Source organism: Triturus cristatus, chromosome 12 (genome assembly GCF_964204655.1).
Source record: "Triturus cristatus chromosome 12, aTriCri1.1, whole genome shotgun sequence".
In the NCBI taxonomy this organism is placed as follows: Eukaryota; Metazoa; Chordata; class Amphibia; order Caudata; family Salamandridae; genus Triturus; species Triturus cristatus.
The window spans coordinates 25,700,137-25,716,086 of NC_140595.1; the positions used below are offsets into that span (position 1 = coordinate 25,700,137).

General features: G+C 45.2%; 1 protein-coding gene across 3 annotated transcripts in view; it reads left to right on the forward strand.

The window, feature by feature from the left end:
• MEF2B (myocyte enhancer factor 2B) overlaps positions 1–15,950 on the forward strand; it is a 101,417-nt gene that overhangs the window by 73,587 nt on the left and 11,880 nt on the right. For 2 of the 3 annotated variants that reach the window (XM_085638257.1, XM_085638258.1), the window contains exons 3-5: positions 1,944–2,147; positions 5,307–5,435; positions 13,461–13,629. In XM_085638257.1, coding sequence (XP_085494383.1) covers positions 1,944–2,147; positions 5,307–5,435; positions 13,461–13,629 — 502 coding nt within the window. The remainder of the gene's footprint in view (positions 1–1,943; positions 2,148–5,306; positions 5,436–13,460; positions 13,630–15,950) is intronic. The other variant, XM_085638259.1, reaches the window with a different exon arrangement.

Below are 15,950 nucleotides of genomic sequence, written 5' to 3' on the forward strand. Positions count from 1 at the left end.
CTATTAAAGATTTGAACCAATTTTGAAAAGTTTCCTGAGGACAATCTTCATCACCGAGCAAGCTGTCCCATAAGATGTAAAGTCCCAATATAAAAATAAAATAAAAATGAAAACTGCACCATCAGACTTATGGCAGCTGACAGCCATGGTGGGTCAAACAAATTGATTTCCCAAGATACTAAACTATACATAACTTAATCTCATAAATTACATCTAATCCTGTTCTTGGGTCATACCAATATGGTTCATTTACTAAATGTCCCTTTCCAACAGGTGTAACTTAAGAATGACATTACAAATAGTCTTAAATGCATGACATTTTCTGAAAAAATATACATATACTTGTTTCCAGGGTCTAAGTTTGAAAGTTTAGGTGATATATACCAGTTAAACTTTACAAAATATGATTTTATTTTTATTAAGTTTGGAGAAACAAAACTTCTGTAACTATTTTTTTTATCTAAGTTCTTATTGGTACTTACTCACATGTCTAAATGGCCCCTTCAGTTATCAGGAATGCTGTAGATCATTAGTTTGAAAATCATTTTTCAAGCACTTTGTCTACTTATTGAAAAAGAAGTTCAAAAGCTAATATCCTGGTTGTACACCCCAAAGGAGCGTTCCAGGCTCTACGCTACACATTGAAAGCCAGAGTCCGCTGATTCCCTACATTTTAGGAAGGAAACTCCCTCAGAAGTGACTACACACCCCCTGTGATACACTCAGTCCATTTTAGAATTACCATGCAGTAGGATAATTCTGATAAGTCTAGAGTGTCCAAACTTGAAATGCAACCTCTGCTTAAGACCAAGGGACGATCAGCTGCTATTTACCAAGGAGAGCTGTGTCCTACGTCAAGTTCTAAACCTGGCGGGCTCCAGCATGGATCCATTAAGTGCCTCAACAAAGCTAGAGGAATCCACATTAGACAAATTTACCAACCATGAATTTAAATATTAAATGCACCAGTGATTATTCCGACAATCAGGCTTGGCTTTAGCCTTCAAGGGCTGAATTTGACACACCACTGCCGCTCATCTTTGATTCTATAAAGGAAAACTGCATCATCTAAAAGTCCTTGGAATCACTGCGTGATCAAATTTACAAATAGTTTGCCCACGGACAGGACATTCAGAGTCAAACCACTGACGACTAGAAGGCCACCATTCAGCCATAGTTTCCTCAGACAGAGCCCTGAAAAGGACCTTTAGGCAGCCTCAACCCATCAAATCTAAGGTCGCAAAGTTTATTAAGAGCTGGTGTGCTTCCAGTTGTTGTTTTAAGGAGCGGGAGGAACTTGTATTCAATTAATTTAATGCAAAGGTGAGTGGAGAGGAGTGGAGCTGGATTTGAGACAGATTGTATAACCATTTGCAGAGCATAGTATCAGATAAACAATCAACAAACCAAGGATGATATAACATAGAATTTAATTAGTGCATCTTCCTAAGCAATCGGGATGAGAGTTTCAGCTGAATGTCTCCCTCCAAATATCAAAAATGGATCTTCATAATGAATCCCATGAAATATGGTTTGAATGACTGTATGGATTGGCAGCGTTTAATCCAGAAACGACTAACCCAATTGGGAACAGACCTGGTCGCTATACGCACACACATATCGGACTGCTCTGAAAGAATAATTACACAGAAATAGTCATATGTTACCCTAAATATATTTGGTTGTTTTGCTTCTACTGAGAACCAAATGTGTCCTCTTTTCCACCAGCAATTTCTTGCCTCAGGACCAATTATCACAACACAATTGTGTTCATTTGACAACCACGGTTACGCTATAGGAGGCACAGTGTCTTCTTACTATCAAAAATCAGGATTCCCGGTCACCCCTCTGGCAGACACCCCTCTACCTAGGGTCATTATTGAGTGAGGCTCCAGGCCAGGTGTGCCCCTTCCTGGTGATTTCATGATGTGTTATTTTTTTAGGTCACCTTCACCAAGAGAAAGTTTGGGCTGATGAAGAAGGCGTATGAGCTGAGTGTCCTCTGCGACTGTGAGATTGCGCTGATCATCTTCAACAGTACCAGCCGGCTCTTCCAGTACGCCAGCACCGACATGGATAAAGTGCTGCTCAAGTACACAGAGTACAGTGAGCCCCACGAGAGCCGCACCAACTCGGACATCCTGGAGGTAGGTGTACGGTCGGATGATGCTGCATGCGCAATCAGGAATGTGGTATGGTACCCGCTGTGACCAACACCCAAGACGCGTTGAACTCAACGCAATCGCCCTGATTTACAATGAAATGTGGCACTGTAAGGATACCACCAGACGGTCGGAAGTGGGAGTGGGGGGAGATATTAGTGCAGTAGGAAAGGATATATGGGATCAGGTAATTTGGAACAGGTTACTGTACAGGTAAAAAGGCAAGGAGGGAGGTAGTGGGTTGGGGACTGCAAACCTGTCCTGATATAAAAACAAATGGTTATAAAAGACAATAACATGGACGAAAACAGCATTTGTCTGCTCTGGGTAGGAAATGTGATCTACAGTAACTCACACGCAAAACAGGTTCCTTTTGGCCATAAGAACATGTGTTTTCACTCAAAGACATGCTTATTTATGAAGTTTTTGTGTTGTTCTTAAGTCACACAAGGTAACTCAAGGACAACGCAAAGGCTTCAGTAATATTTACAAAGCCACACAAGGCCTTATTTGAGGGGCTTTACTTGGATTTGTAAAGAAATGTAACACAAGACAGCTGCTTGTGCTGCGTTACGTTACATTTCAACTTGGGAAGTGTTCCATGGGTGGAGGATGGGCGTTCCCACACATCCACACCTGGATCTTGGCGCAGTACCAGATTTACAAAGACTTGTATGCCTGGAAATGCGTCAAAACATGTAAAAATGCTACACCTTCCCAAGTGAGGCTTAACAAGAAGTCAAATCTTTATTTCTCCTACTTATTTCCTCTTTCCACATGTGCTGCAGTCTGTGGCACACATAGAAAGAGGACAATGCCTCTAAGGATTGTTTTTGTGCTCAAGATATCCTGGATGTAACGCAGGTTAAGCCTTGTAGCACAATGCACGGGTGCCTGCATTGGCACGAGGTTGCACACAGTGTGCCAGAGCAAGGACAGAGCTAAAAAGCTTCATATCTTTATAAATATGGAGCATTTCTGCTCTCTACGTTTCACTCAACGCAGCACAGCAACTTTCCCTGCTGGCCACCGTGGGTGAAAGTTCTGTAAATTGGACCTCGCCCACCCCCGATTAGAGCATAACAGGGAAGCAGTTCTCAGTCAAATTATACATATCAATGTTAGGTATTTCTTTTATCATCCTGAATTCAAAGAGGCCCCGGACATCTTTCTGACACAACCGCTCACATCTAAAAAGCTTTGGTGCACGCTTCCATTATTTATTTGTTCATGCCATGGCAGTGGCAATAAACGTGGCCAAATACACATCCACACATTCATTAAGTGTCCAATTCCATGAAATTACAACTTTACCGCGGGGGGGGGGGAAACCTTCTGTGGGATTTTACTGCACTGTGCAACCTAGTTTTCACTGGAACAAATGCCATGACATGACCCATATATGCAGATATGCAGAGTGGTATTTTTGAAGGAGGATCTGGACATCATGACCCACCCAAGGCTCTGCCTGTCACGAGGCATGACCCCGTGCCAATCTAAACAGTGATGGTAAATAAGATATTACACTCTATGCATCTGGATGTGTTCTAAAGTCTACCCACACAGACATATACAAGCTCATACATGCACGCAAATGCAGGTGGTGACAACAACACAGAAATGTAAACACACACAGGAACATGTATGCTCATGTACACGCATGAAGGCATGCATAAACACACGTACTGAAATCACTTACAGGTATACTCACATACACTCAAAACTTTAAAGATTGTGCTACATCATGGCCCTGTTGTTACCTCAAGTTTTGTTTTGTGTGTGTGTACAATATTAAGTTCACAAAAAGATGATGGACGGAATGCTGAACATTGTCAAACATTCACCCCAGTAACAAATATCTGGGTTTAATCCATCATTTATTTTTGCTCACCATTCCACCCCAGTTTGGACCCAGCCATATTCAAATCAGTCTTGACCCTGCTCCTATAAGAACAGTCCAGCCCGAACTGCCAGGCCAGGTCCACCATGACCGGAAACAAGCACCCTGGGACCTGTTACGAGGCGTCACCCCTCATCAGCCAGGCTAGCTTGACTCCATGGCAAACTAAGCAAGGGACCCATGTCTGGACATGTCGGGGCATACCCTGCCAACTTAGGGCAAACAAAGCAAACACAAGGAGATGATGGACGGAGCGCTGAAACTTTTCAACTACTTACCCCCAGTCAAGAGATCTTGGCTTAATCCATCGTTCTTTTGCTCACTACGCCACCTCAGTTTGGCCCCAGCTACAAGAAGCCACAGTGGGATTTGAGCACCCTGAAGTTGGAACCCCTCCACACTCACCAAAAGCTACCCCAAGGTCACCCCAATAAAACCAAAGCCAAAACATGCGAGCACACCTAGGCAGCAAACGAGGGTAGGAGGCTCCCAATTGCCAGGGAAACTAGAAGCCCAGTTCATACCGAATCTAGATCCAGCCTCTCCCCAGCAGGACGAAAGCGAGGAGAAGAGCTCGAGGGATAGTGATGACCATTCACATATTGTGAGCAATGTCACGTTTGCTACAGAAAAGGGATACCACAGGAAAGATAGTTTGAGAACGAGAGTCCACCCCACCGCGAAGGGATGTAGAAGATGCCAGGTGGAGTGGCCATGTGCATAGGACTGTAGGTATGGCACAATGGCCCGTATCCTGGGGCAGGTTTCGGGGTATCACCCCTCATCAGCCAGGCTAGCCAGGGTTTTAATCAGATCTGTGACTGGGTTGAATGTTTGACAATGTTCCGTATTCCGTCCATCTTTTTGTGTTGCTATAGTCACCCTAAGTGGGAAAGGTATGTCAGACGTGGGTCCAGTGCTCGATATGCCACTGAATTCAAGCTAGCCTGGCTGATAAGGGGAGATACCCCAAATCCGGCCCCAAGATGCTTGTTTTCCGGTCCTGGGAGGCCATTGCGTAGCAATATTAAGTTCTATACAGAGAGTATTTTTGTACATGTATTACTGAAAGAATGCATTGCTTTTGGAGGACTTAAGATAATGTGAGAACTTCAGGAAATGTTATACTGGCTGCACCCATTTTTTAAGATGTGTATGGTGGATGCTAATGTTGTAGAAGGTTTCTCTGGGGGAAAGATCACCATTCCACTTGCTTTAGTCTGATTTGTTTCCGTTCCCTGCAGACCCTCAAACGGAAAGGGGTGGGGCTTGACAGCCCGGATCTGGAAGCAGAAGCGGGACTAGAGCACCTGGAGAAATTCCGGAAATTGAACGAAGGGGTGGACCTAACCACGGCTCGCCACCGGCTCGATGTAAGTCAAGGAAGTTGAAATGTTTCGGCTACACCCACAAGAAGCACTGGTCTTTTGGGGGGAATCAAAGCACGGGGCCTGTTATGGAGGCCACAAAGAAATCACAACATTGCAAGTGATCAAACCCTAGGAAAAGCTAAAAGAATGTATGTTTTCTGGACACTATTTCACTGTTCTAATAGTCTATTCTCCAGACCTGGACAGTGTCTAGTTTTCTGGAAACTCCCCTTTAATCTCCTATTGGGTAGAGATTGACAAAGAGGTCTGGTGGTTCTTGGGTGGAAAAGGCACTTTAGAGGGAACTGTATCTGCTAAATGTATCTGGGCCCACACATGAGCAGCTCATTTGCTGTTCAACTCATTAAATTATTACTATTTTCCTAATGGTATCAGCCAAGAGATTAGGGGTTAATTAGAGCATCATTTAGTGTTAGAAGATGGCCACCTAGCCGGCGAAGGCTTGGTCTCTCCCCCAGCTTGCGGAGAGCCACCTGTCCAGCCTAGAGATCACTTTGTGTCAGCCATTGGGGCGGAAGCACATTTCGCAAAATGTTATTCGAAGCAAGCCCCCACAATTTTGAGGTGCACTTTGCATTTCTATTTGTTGGGGTTTTTTTTAGAAACAACCCCAAAGTTGGGGTTTATTTCTGATTATCAAAAAAGCCTTCCCTTCCCAGGGAGTTTTCTCCCTGTGCCTTAGGGACATTTCTTTCTTTTTGCATCGCATGGCAGTCCTTGACATGATAAATAAGTAGCGGAAGCCCCACCTTAAACATGCTTAATTTGAGCCGGTGGTTTCCGGTGCTCAGCACCAGCACTTAATCATCAACACCGGCACTTTCATGAGCACCATTTAAGGACACATTGATTTACGGGGAGATTAAGTGATTTGCCCAGAATCACAGGATGTTGAGCTCAAGCCAAGACTCTAAACTGGTTCCCTAGCTCCAAAGTCAGCAGCTCTGGCCATTACGCTACATCCTCTCCCAATTTTCATGGTTAGTTGTTTATTTTGGGCAGCTCTAACAGGAAAAATTGACTGGTGCAAGCTGCCTCTTGACGAGAGCCCCATTACTTATTTTTTTACAAATTAACCACTGCTTTAGCTGCTGTGACCCGGCGACCCGTGGTGGATGTAGCACCAGTCAAGGGCTTCCTGTGGCTGAGCCAGCGTAGGCTTGTCCATAGGAAAAACAGCATTTCCTCCACTTCTAAATGAGGCAGGAGATAACAGGTATGTTGGGGAGAATGGAGCTTTGTTAATTCACTAATTGGGGCCAAGTTAACAAATGAACGAGTAGAACTGAGACAATGCTGAGCCTAGGGTCTGACTTGGCTCTAAGAGCGCATGCGCGAGCCGAGCACTGAAAATGCTTGCAATGTAAATCGTGCAACATACGTCATATATACATATGATAAAGTCTCTTCAAAATTCCAAAAAGTGTATTTCTGTAGCACACAGACGTGTTTCACTTTAGTACATCAGATTACATCACTGCATTGAGAAGCAGTTATTAAAGGTGACAATTTCTTTAGGTGAGTTAGAGACATTCTGCCCCCTGCCTTGACTACAATGCCATTAGTGAACTACGAGTCAAGTCAGTTGTCCTGTGCATGTTGTTTGTGGACTCGATTCTAGAATATACACGATCAACATTATAGTTTATAAATCAAACACAAGAGGACTTTGTGCAGCGTACATCTGAGATTGCATATTTCAAGGTGCTCTTTTGTGTGATAACAAATAACAAGGAGGTATGCTAAATAAACTATTGGCCTGGGATCACACAATTTGGTCAAATGAGAAAGCCAGGATTAATCCCAGGTTTTCTGATTAAGCATTGTGCAGTCCAGCCACTAGAGGGGTATTTCTTTCTCGCTCCTTTTAGGTCAAGCCTAACGCAGCGCTCAAGCCTCTTGGAATCACTCAGGACTTTTTCGGAAACTCATGCATGTACTGCACTGTTTCCAATGAGCGCTCGTGCATGTATGGGGTTCACCTTGCGGAAGCCAGCAGCGGCGCCATCTATCTCCAATTATCGCTCCCACGCTTGTTCGTTTAGCTTTCTCGTGGCTGCGCTTGTCTTATTAGCTTGTTCCAAATCCTCTTGTGTGGTGCAATCCCCCCTAACTGCGCACTTTGAGGCTCAGGATGAGCGTGAAGAGGCTCGCAGGTGAGAGGGTGGGTGGTGCTCCCAGTCAACACGGATGTCCTCAGAGGCACTTCAAATGGGGGCACCCATTCAGCCCAAGGCAGGCGCGCAACACCCATTGGGCTCACCGGACTTCAGGCCCCCCCCCCTTCGTGTGTGTCAGCCCGGCTGAGACAGCTTCACGGGCTGGCGACCCTCTAATTGCAGCCGCACCCGAGTCCTTCACAGGTCTTTAAAAGACCATTTACTTGTTAATTAGGCTTTTGTTGTGCTTTCACCCCATCTTAGAGCCACTCTACCGATGGCTGGAGGAATTAGCCCCCCCTGAAATCTTTTTCAGCCCCCCCCCCCCGAAATTTGTCTCTAGTTGCCCGCCTGCCCCAAGGCCAATGAATATCTGACATATGCGAGACTCGGCCCCCTTATCACATTCTGCGGGGGTGGGAGGGGGCGTTATTTTAAGTTATGACACTGGCACCCGCATCCTGTTCAGTTGGACAGTTACTGAACAAAATATCACTCGTGAATGCGAATGATGCGTATATGGGACCTGTGATAGCTTTCACTTTTGTGCAAAGCTTTCGCGGCCGCGCTTGTTCCAAATCCTCTTGTGTGGTGCAATCCCCCCTAATTCCACTGGAGGGCATCAGGCTCGATCGGTAGGTACATTCGCTCACTGAATTTTGGGGCTGATTATAAAATATTTTCCAGTGCTTTTTTTTTTTTTAAATAATTCTTTTTATTAAACATCATCGACATAACTCACCATATTGACTCATGAGCAAGAGACAAAATATCTTCCAGATTTCCGACATAGGTCACAGGGAATCAAGTTACAATGAACAGTAAATGACAATTAGGGGGTTACAAGAGTCTCATTTTCATTCAGGGGTGCCGGTGGGGTACAAATATTCCCTCTGTAAAGGTTCCAAGGCCCCCATACCCTATTCCATTTCCTGGGACACCCTCTGGCAACATAAACTGATTTTTCCTCCCGGTACATGCACCAGTCTATGTCTTCCTCCCATTTTCCCAGTGTGGGCGGTTGATGGGCCCCCCAGTTTTGTGCAATGTTCCTTTTCACGATCATAACTGCCAGAGTTGCCCATTGCTTAGTGTAGAAGGTAAGGTCCATCGCTTCCCAAATGTTTAGGAGGCACCTGCGTGCTTCTGGCTGGAGGTCGATGGCGAGTACCTCACATAGAGTGCGGTGTATGGCATGCCAATAACGTTGTATGTGTGCACATTCCCATATGATGTGGATAAAAGTACCTACCTCCCCACACCCACGTCTGCACTACCCACTATCTGCCCTGCCCATACGGACCAAGCTCGGCCCTATGGTGTAAATACTGTGTAGAATTTTGAGTTGTACTAAGCGTAGTCTGGCCTGGACTGCCACCTCCCTCAGTGAGGAGACCGCCTCCCGCCAGTCCTCCTCATCCAGTTCTAAGCCGTCCCTTATCCATTTCTCCTTAAGAGATTGGAGCAGGTCTTCCATATTATTAATTCGTTTTTTGTAGATCAGGTAGATGGTTTTTTCGGGAAGGTGGCCATCGAGCGGTCTATCCTCCAAGGAGGAGGCATCCGGGAGGGGGGACTTACTGGTAATGTGAGAGTGCAGGGAATGTTGAATTTGAAGATACCTATAATACTCAGTGTTTGCCAGGCGATATTGCTGTTGAAGGGAGGCAAAAGGAAGGATTTCATCTTTGACCCAGGGATCTTTAATCTGGGAGATTCCAATAAGGTCCCATTTATCAAAGCCCTTGGATTGCCACAGATTTCCCAGCCTTTCGGAATTCCACAGTGGAGTTGCCAGGGTGAGTCTACGGTCCTATCCCAGCTGTTTGTTAGCCACATGCCATACATGGACCGAGTGTGCGGTCGGCCCAGTGAGGGGGTATTTACGGGGCCTAGAATAGAGTGCTCTACTGTAATCCCCCCTGGGAGGAGCCATCTGTCCATGGCATATCCAGGATCGTCCGGATGGCCATACACCCCCTAGTTTATAGCCACTAGATGGGTCGCCCAATAATACTTTTTAATGTCTGGGAGACTGATGCCCCCCATCGTACCAGTTGAGGGTCAGCTTGGTTAAGGCGATTTGGGGTTTACCATCCCATAAGAGGTCTCTTTGGAGATTCTCTATTTCTTTAAAATACGATTTGGGAACTAGATCCATTGAATTCTGGAGGACGTATAGAAAGCGGGCAGTGCCATCATTTTAAAAAGGACGGCTTTACCCAATAATGAACGGGGCAGAGACTTCCAGTTTTTGATGTCACTTTTCAATCTCTGTATCGGTGGTAAGAGGTTGTGGGTGAAGTGGAGCTCGGAACTCAGTGTGATAAAAATGCTGAGATAGTGGAAACCATCCAACACTATCTGGATCGGGCAGCCCCTCGGGAGAACGGGTGGTTCTCCCTGCAGGACATAGACCACGGACTTGGGCCAGTTTATGGTTAATCCGGAGTATCTCCCAAACACTGCAAGGATGTCCAGGAGGCATATTAAGGAGGCTCTCGGGGAGGTGATATATAGCAGAATGTCGTCTGCATAAAGTGATATCTTATCTTCCCAGTCCAGGGACCAACGCATACTGCGGATCACTGGATCTCTGCGGATAAAAGCCGCCAGGGGCTCCAAGGTTAAGGCAAAAAGAAGCAGCGATAGGGAACACCCCTGGCGTGTGCCACGGCTTAGTTGGAAAGCTGGTGATTTGCGGTTGTTCACGACAACTTGAGCCATGGGATTTGAATATAGCAGCCGGACCCAGCTCACGAAAGTGGGTCCGAATCTCAATTTGTTAAGCACAGCGAAGAGATATGGCCATTCTACCATGTCAAATGCCATAGTGGCGTCTAGCGATACTAGTATTGCTGGATCTAGGATAGTTGTTGCTCTGCCGAGAACGCCATGTAGTCTGCGTAGATTTAAGGCGGTGTTCCGATGTGGCATGAAACCTGACTGGTAGGCTTTCAATCACTTTTATCAAGCGTATAGCCAATAGTTTTGCCAGGATCTTAGGTTCTGCGTAGAGCAGTGATATCGGTCTATAAGATGCACCACTGGTTTTGGGTTTACCCTCTTTGTGAATGAAAACAATGTTTGCGATCCTTTGATCAGTAGGTAGTATCCTTTTTTCTCTGCTGTCTACAAACATTGAATGGAGGTATGGGGCTATTTTATCTGGTCTCAGTTTGTACAGTTCGATTGGTATGCCATTGGGACCTGATGCCTTCCCCGAATGTACTTCCCTTATTGCCTGTGCCACCTCATCGTTCGAGAAAGCGGACTCAAGATACTCACGATTTTCGTCTGTGAGGGTGGGGAGCCTGATATCACAGAGCAGAGCACTGTTGTCTTCTTCTGTGTACTGCCCATTTGTGTGGTATACCGTCTGGTACTAGTCTGCAAACCGGTCGGCTGTTTTCTGCGGGTCGGTTATAGGGTCGGTGCCCTCATCATGCAATTCTGGTACTAGACAGGCAGCCCATTCCTTCCTATCCAGCCATGCGATTAACTTCCCTGCCTTGTCTCCATGTTCATAAATTCTGCTCTGCGTTTCCCTGCCCTGTGCCCTGGCTCTATCTGTTGCTATGCTTTTGAATTCATCTTGCTTTAAGTTCAAGAGGTGTCATTTTTCAGGGGTCACTGACTGCTCTAATCCTTCTTACAATATAAGTATTTCATCTTCCGCCCGCACTAAGTCTTTTTGTTTGTCTTTTTTCTTACCCGCGATCAAGGATATGGCTTCCCCGCGGATAACTGATTTGTAGGCTTCCCATAATGTTTGGGCTGACTCTACCGTCCCCTATTTTCTTGGAAGTAGTGGTCTGTGGCTTGAGCTATTGTCTTTCGAACTTCAGGGTTTCGTAAATACCACGGATTAATGGGAGCAATTCTCCCAGCACTCATTTGGCCCAGGACCACATTCATCCAGATCGGAGAGTGGTCCGAGATATCTCTGCCTAAGTGGCGGATCTCCCGAATATTGAATGCCTGCACTGCCAGGACTAGAATATAATCGATACGAGATAGACTACGATGGGCTCCTGACAAGAAGGTGTATTGGGTCCTATCTGGGTTGTGTATCCTCCATCCGTCCACCAGTCCCATGGACTCGAGGAAGTCTGGTAGCCACCTCTGTGCCGGTCTAATGTCCCGCGGGGGATGACGTTCCAGTGCTATTTTGCCTTTTGAGTTCATCACTGCTCTTCAGGACTGGCCTTATGTCTGGGCGGTTACCCTAAATGCCTGTTGTAAGATAGCGTCCTTCCCTGACTGAACTGCAGTACCCAATCTCGCGAGATTTACAAACCTCTTATAGTACCTGAAACACGGGGGTCGTGAAAAAGGCCCTTTTGCAACCCCAACAGGAGTTAGAAAAGGCTCTGTGGGCAGACCCTGCCCTGCAGCAGCCTGTCTCCACTCCAAGCCCCTGATGTCAGCGAAATTCTTAACCTCACAGGGCGAGGATTTCGAGCCTGCGTGTGACAAATGTCATGTTACGTCCAAAACTGCGTGCACAAATGCAGATAACCTTTTACTGCACATAGCACCATCCTTCCTGACGCAGAAGTGCGCGTTGTTAAATAAGAACAAGACATACCAGGGAAGAAGCGTTCGCACTAAAGTGTATCGTGATGTCAGATGCGCGTAACATGACTGGCTTCAGCCTCTGCTGTAGCTGTCGGATGACTCCCAGCATCAGCTGAAGAGGAAGAAGCCACTTACACATGTGTGAGATGAGCAATCTTCTCGATTTGGTCACTCTCATGCTCTACTAAGTAACAACCACCTCCTGTTTCCTGCGAGAACACACTTTCGGTGTAATGTAGTTCAGTGAGCGGATTCAGAAGTCACTAAAACATTTCTATACGGTTTCTTCCTTTTCGGCCTTTTCTCGTTTTTCAATCAATTGTTGTTATGTCTCACTCTCTCTTTTATTCTCACCTTTCCCTCTCTCTTTTATTCTCACCTTCCCCCGTCTGTCTCCTCTCTTCCTCGCTCAACCATTCTCTGTCCTCTCCCCTTTTCTTCCCGCTCTTGCTCCATGCCTGCCTCACTCTCTTCTCTTTTCTCTCTTCAATTTCTAATGCTGTCTTTCCTTTCCCATTCATTCTAAGTCACATACGGGTATCAGTACCTAATTAGAGAGCCGGCGTTTCAAGGCAAGTGGCATCTGTATATCAAACTATTCTATGTTTTCAGTCCGTTTTCTGGAGATGTTTACTACTTTCTCTCAGTTTTTATATAGCCTGTACTCAACCGGAAGGATTTGGAGCGCTTTACAAGATCAACACTTATAGTATACAAAGGCACGTTAACTTTGCTTTAGGCGCAGGGAGATTAAGTAACTTGCCCAGGATCACAGGGTGTTAAACCAACATCGGGACTCCAACCCGGTTCCAAAAGTGGCAGTTGTAGCCCTTAAGCCATATCTCATCCCCACCCTTTTCCTGTTAAGCTCTCAATCTCCCCCTTTCACCTGCATGCTTCACCCATCCCAAAGCACTTAATCACAACTAACTAAACACTTATAAGGTCCCAAAGGCGAGACCTATTGGCTATGCCAATGCTTGTTTTAATTGTTGGCGCCTGAGTTCAGAGCGTGTGTGGCAGGCAAAAGCCTCTTGAAAGCATGGCTCATCTTTGGCTTGAGGTACAATTGTACTTCGGATGAGCCAGAGCCGGGCAGCTGGTTCGAGTCTGACTATGACCTTAAGTGGCTCACCCACCTCTCTAATTCGTGCATAAACTCGATGTGGGTTCGGTTGGGAGCTATCAGGTCCAGTAAGTTATAACATTCTGAAAGTGAGGAGCTGTACCCTGTGACCCTTTCGATAACCAGATCTTTCTTTTTCAGCCAAGCTCACTGCCCAGCCACGGACTCCCCTTCCCATCTGCCCCGCTGACTGGTAACGACGCTGCCCCCAGTGGACTCCCACCGAACTCAAGCCTTCCTCTCCAGTACAAACCTACAGGTGCAAAACCCCCTCTTCCACCCCGACACCCCCCGGGGTCCCCACCCTCAGGTGCATTAACCTCTGATATAACCAGCTACTTTTGTGTACATACATGTGCATGTTTGTAGGATATTTCCACTCTTCACCACTAGGTGGCAGCATTGTAAGTAGAAACCTATGCTTAGGAATCTGAAATTCAGAACTTTTACAAAGCATTGCCATGAAGGAGGAAAAAATTAAATCATTTTAAACCCAAATTTCTAGTGTAACTAAAAACGTCCTTAGTGTTGAAGATACAATATAGATTTTAACTTTTATATAAAAGAAAAACAATGAAAGTTACATATTAAGTAACTTAGGGCTAGACGTACTAAGTCTTTTGCGTTCACAAATGGTCCAATTTGCAAAATCTTACGGTTTGCAATTGAAAAAAAGCCTTTTGGTATGCACCAAGCACAAACTGCAATTCTGTAACATGTTTGTTTGCAACTACATATCCAATCAGTATATGGCAGGGGCGCAATTAGGGCCTCACTTGCAAATACCGATTTGAAATGGGATGTATTTAGGTTTTGTGACTGAAATCCAATCACAAAACATTACCATATGTCAGACTACATAAAGGTAGTGGGAACCCACTGGCAAACAGAAAGGGATCCCTTCATCTTTTAACAAAAACATTTTAAAGAGTGGACAGTCGTTCCATTAATGACACATACTCTTGAAAAATGTTTGACAAGCTTTTCCTGTGTTTTTGTGCACACATCATGTTTACCTTTAAGGAAAATGGGCTGCATTAATAAAAAGTGACTTTATTTAAAAACAATCACAGTCACAGTCTGCTGACCCCAGCAGGCCACCATCCCTGAGACTGCCAGTCGTAGTGGGTCGCCATTTGCAACCTACCTCATCAATGTTCATGACATAGGTCAAATTTAAGCTCAGTACAATTCAATATTTTGCGAACTGACCTATTAGTACATAGGTCGGTTCGTAAAATACTTCACTGATTGCAAATTGAGACCAGCATTTTGAAACCAGGGCTTAGTACATCTGGGCCTAAATCTTTGAATCAGTGCGCTATTCATATTGTAGAGAAAGAGGTCATGGGTTCGAATCCCCAGAGGTGCTTAGCCTCACCTATTTAAGGTTGGTAAAATAATTATGCTCGACTATAGTACCAATTATTGCTACTGTGAAGCTCAAACAAAACATTCTGTTTGTAGTGTGCCACTTAGGAGTCCTCAGCATTGTACACGGTGGGAGGACAGAGGACATCTTCTAAGTTCTCCACTTTTTATGGTAAATATCCAAACTTTTAGTCTAAAGTAGGCGTTTTATTTTAGCGCCTGGATACCCTCACAGGTGACAAGCAGCGCTCTACAAATCCACTTTATATTACATTACATATACTTCCACACAGTTTCCCTCACTTTCTTTTAATTTTGATTACAAACACTTCTTAAAGTGTGAATTAAATCGAAGGTTTCTTTGCAGTGTACAAATATAAAAGAAACAGAAATGTGAAAAAGTGACACAAAGAGGAACGAACACTGCATGACACAATACAGTAAATTCCTTTTTTTTAAAACAGGTTATTTCCTTTAAACAAAAAAAGCAAATTACTAAACCATTGAAGAAACTAACCGTAACTTTATGAGGCAGATACCCAAAGCTACTTACATATGTAAGTCAGACTAGCCGTATTTACAAATACAAACTGTCTTTATCAATTGAGAAAAGTTAGTTTCACGTTCGACAATGGTATTCTTCACCGGAAGTTGTGTGTGTACTTAACTAATCCCAGGGACAGGAAGTGGACGTTACAGGACAGGAATGCCTGGTTGTGAATTTTTGCAAAAAATATTGGCGATGTTCTCCTGTCAAAGGCAGGAATAAATCTCTGTCCAGATTGGGAACAGGTGGGTACGTCCCTGACATTGACAGGTGTTTGGGGGAAAGGTTTTGTCCACAGGGAAAAATATTTCCACACCAGACATGACAGAACTACTTTTTTTGATCTTTTCTCAGCACTCGACGAGTGCATGTTTTTCCTTGTGCTCTCCCCCCTCCTTGCGCACCTGCCCCCACCTATGCTCTCTCCAGTGCTCCTACCCACACTTACCCTCCCACTCACCCATTTCCACTCCGCCGCTCCCTATGCTGTTTGGCTTTTCTTCTACTTTTTTTTACCTACCCTCTTCAGCTTCTCGGTTGCCCCTCCACCCCCTCCCTACTCAACTTTGCTACCCGCCGCTCAGCATCTTTGCCCCCACCCCTCTATCCCTCTCTGTGTCAGGTGCAATAACCTCATGAGCTGTCTAACCAGCCTAGTGGAGGCGGTCAGCGGTGACATTTGAAAGTAGACCAAGTTCCCCTTTACAGACTGC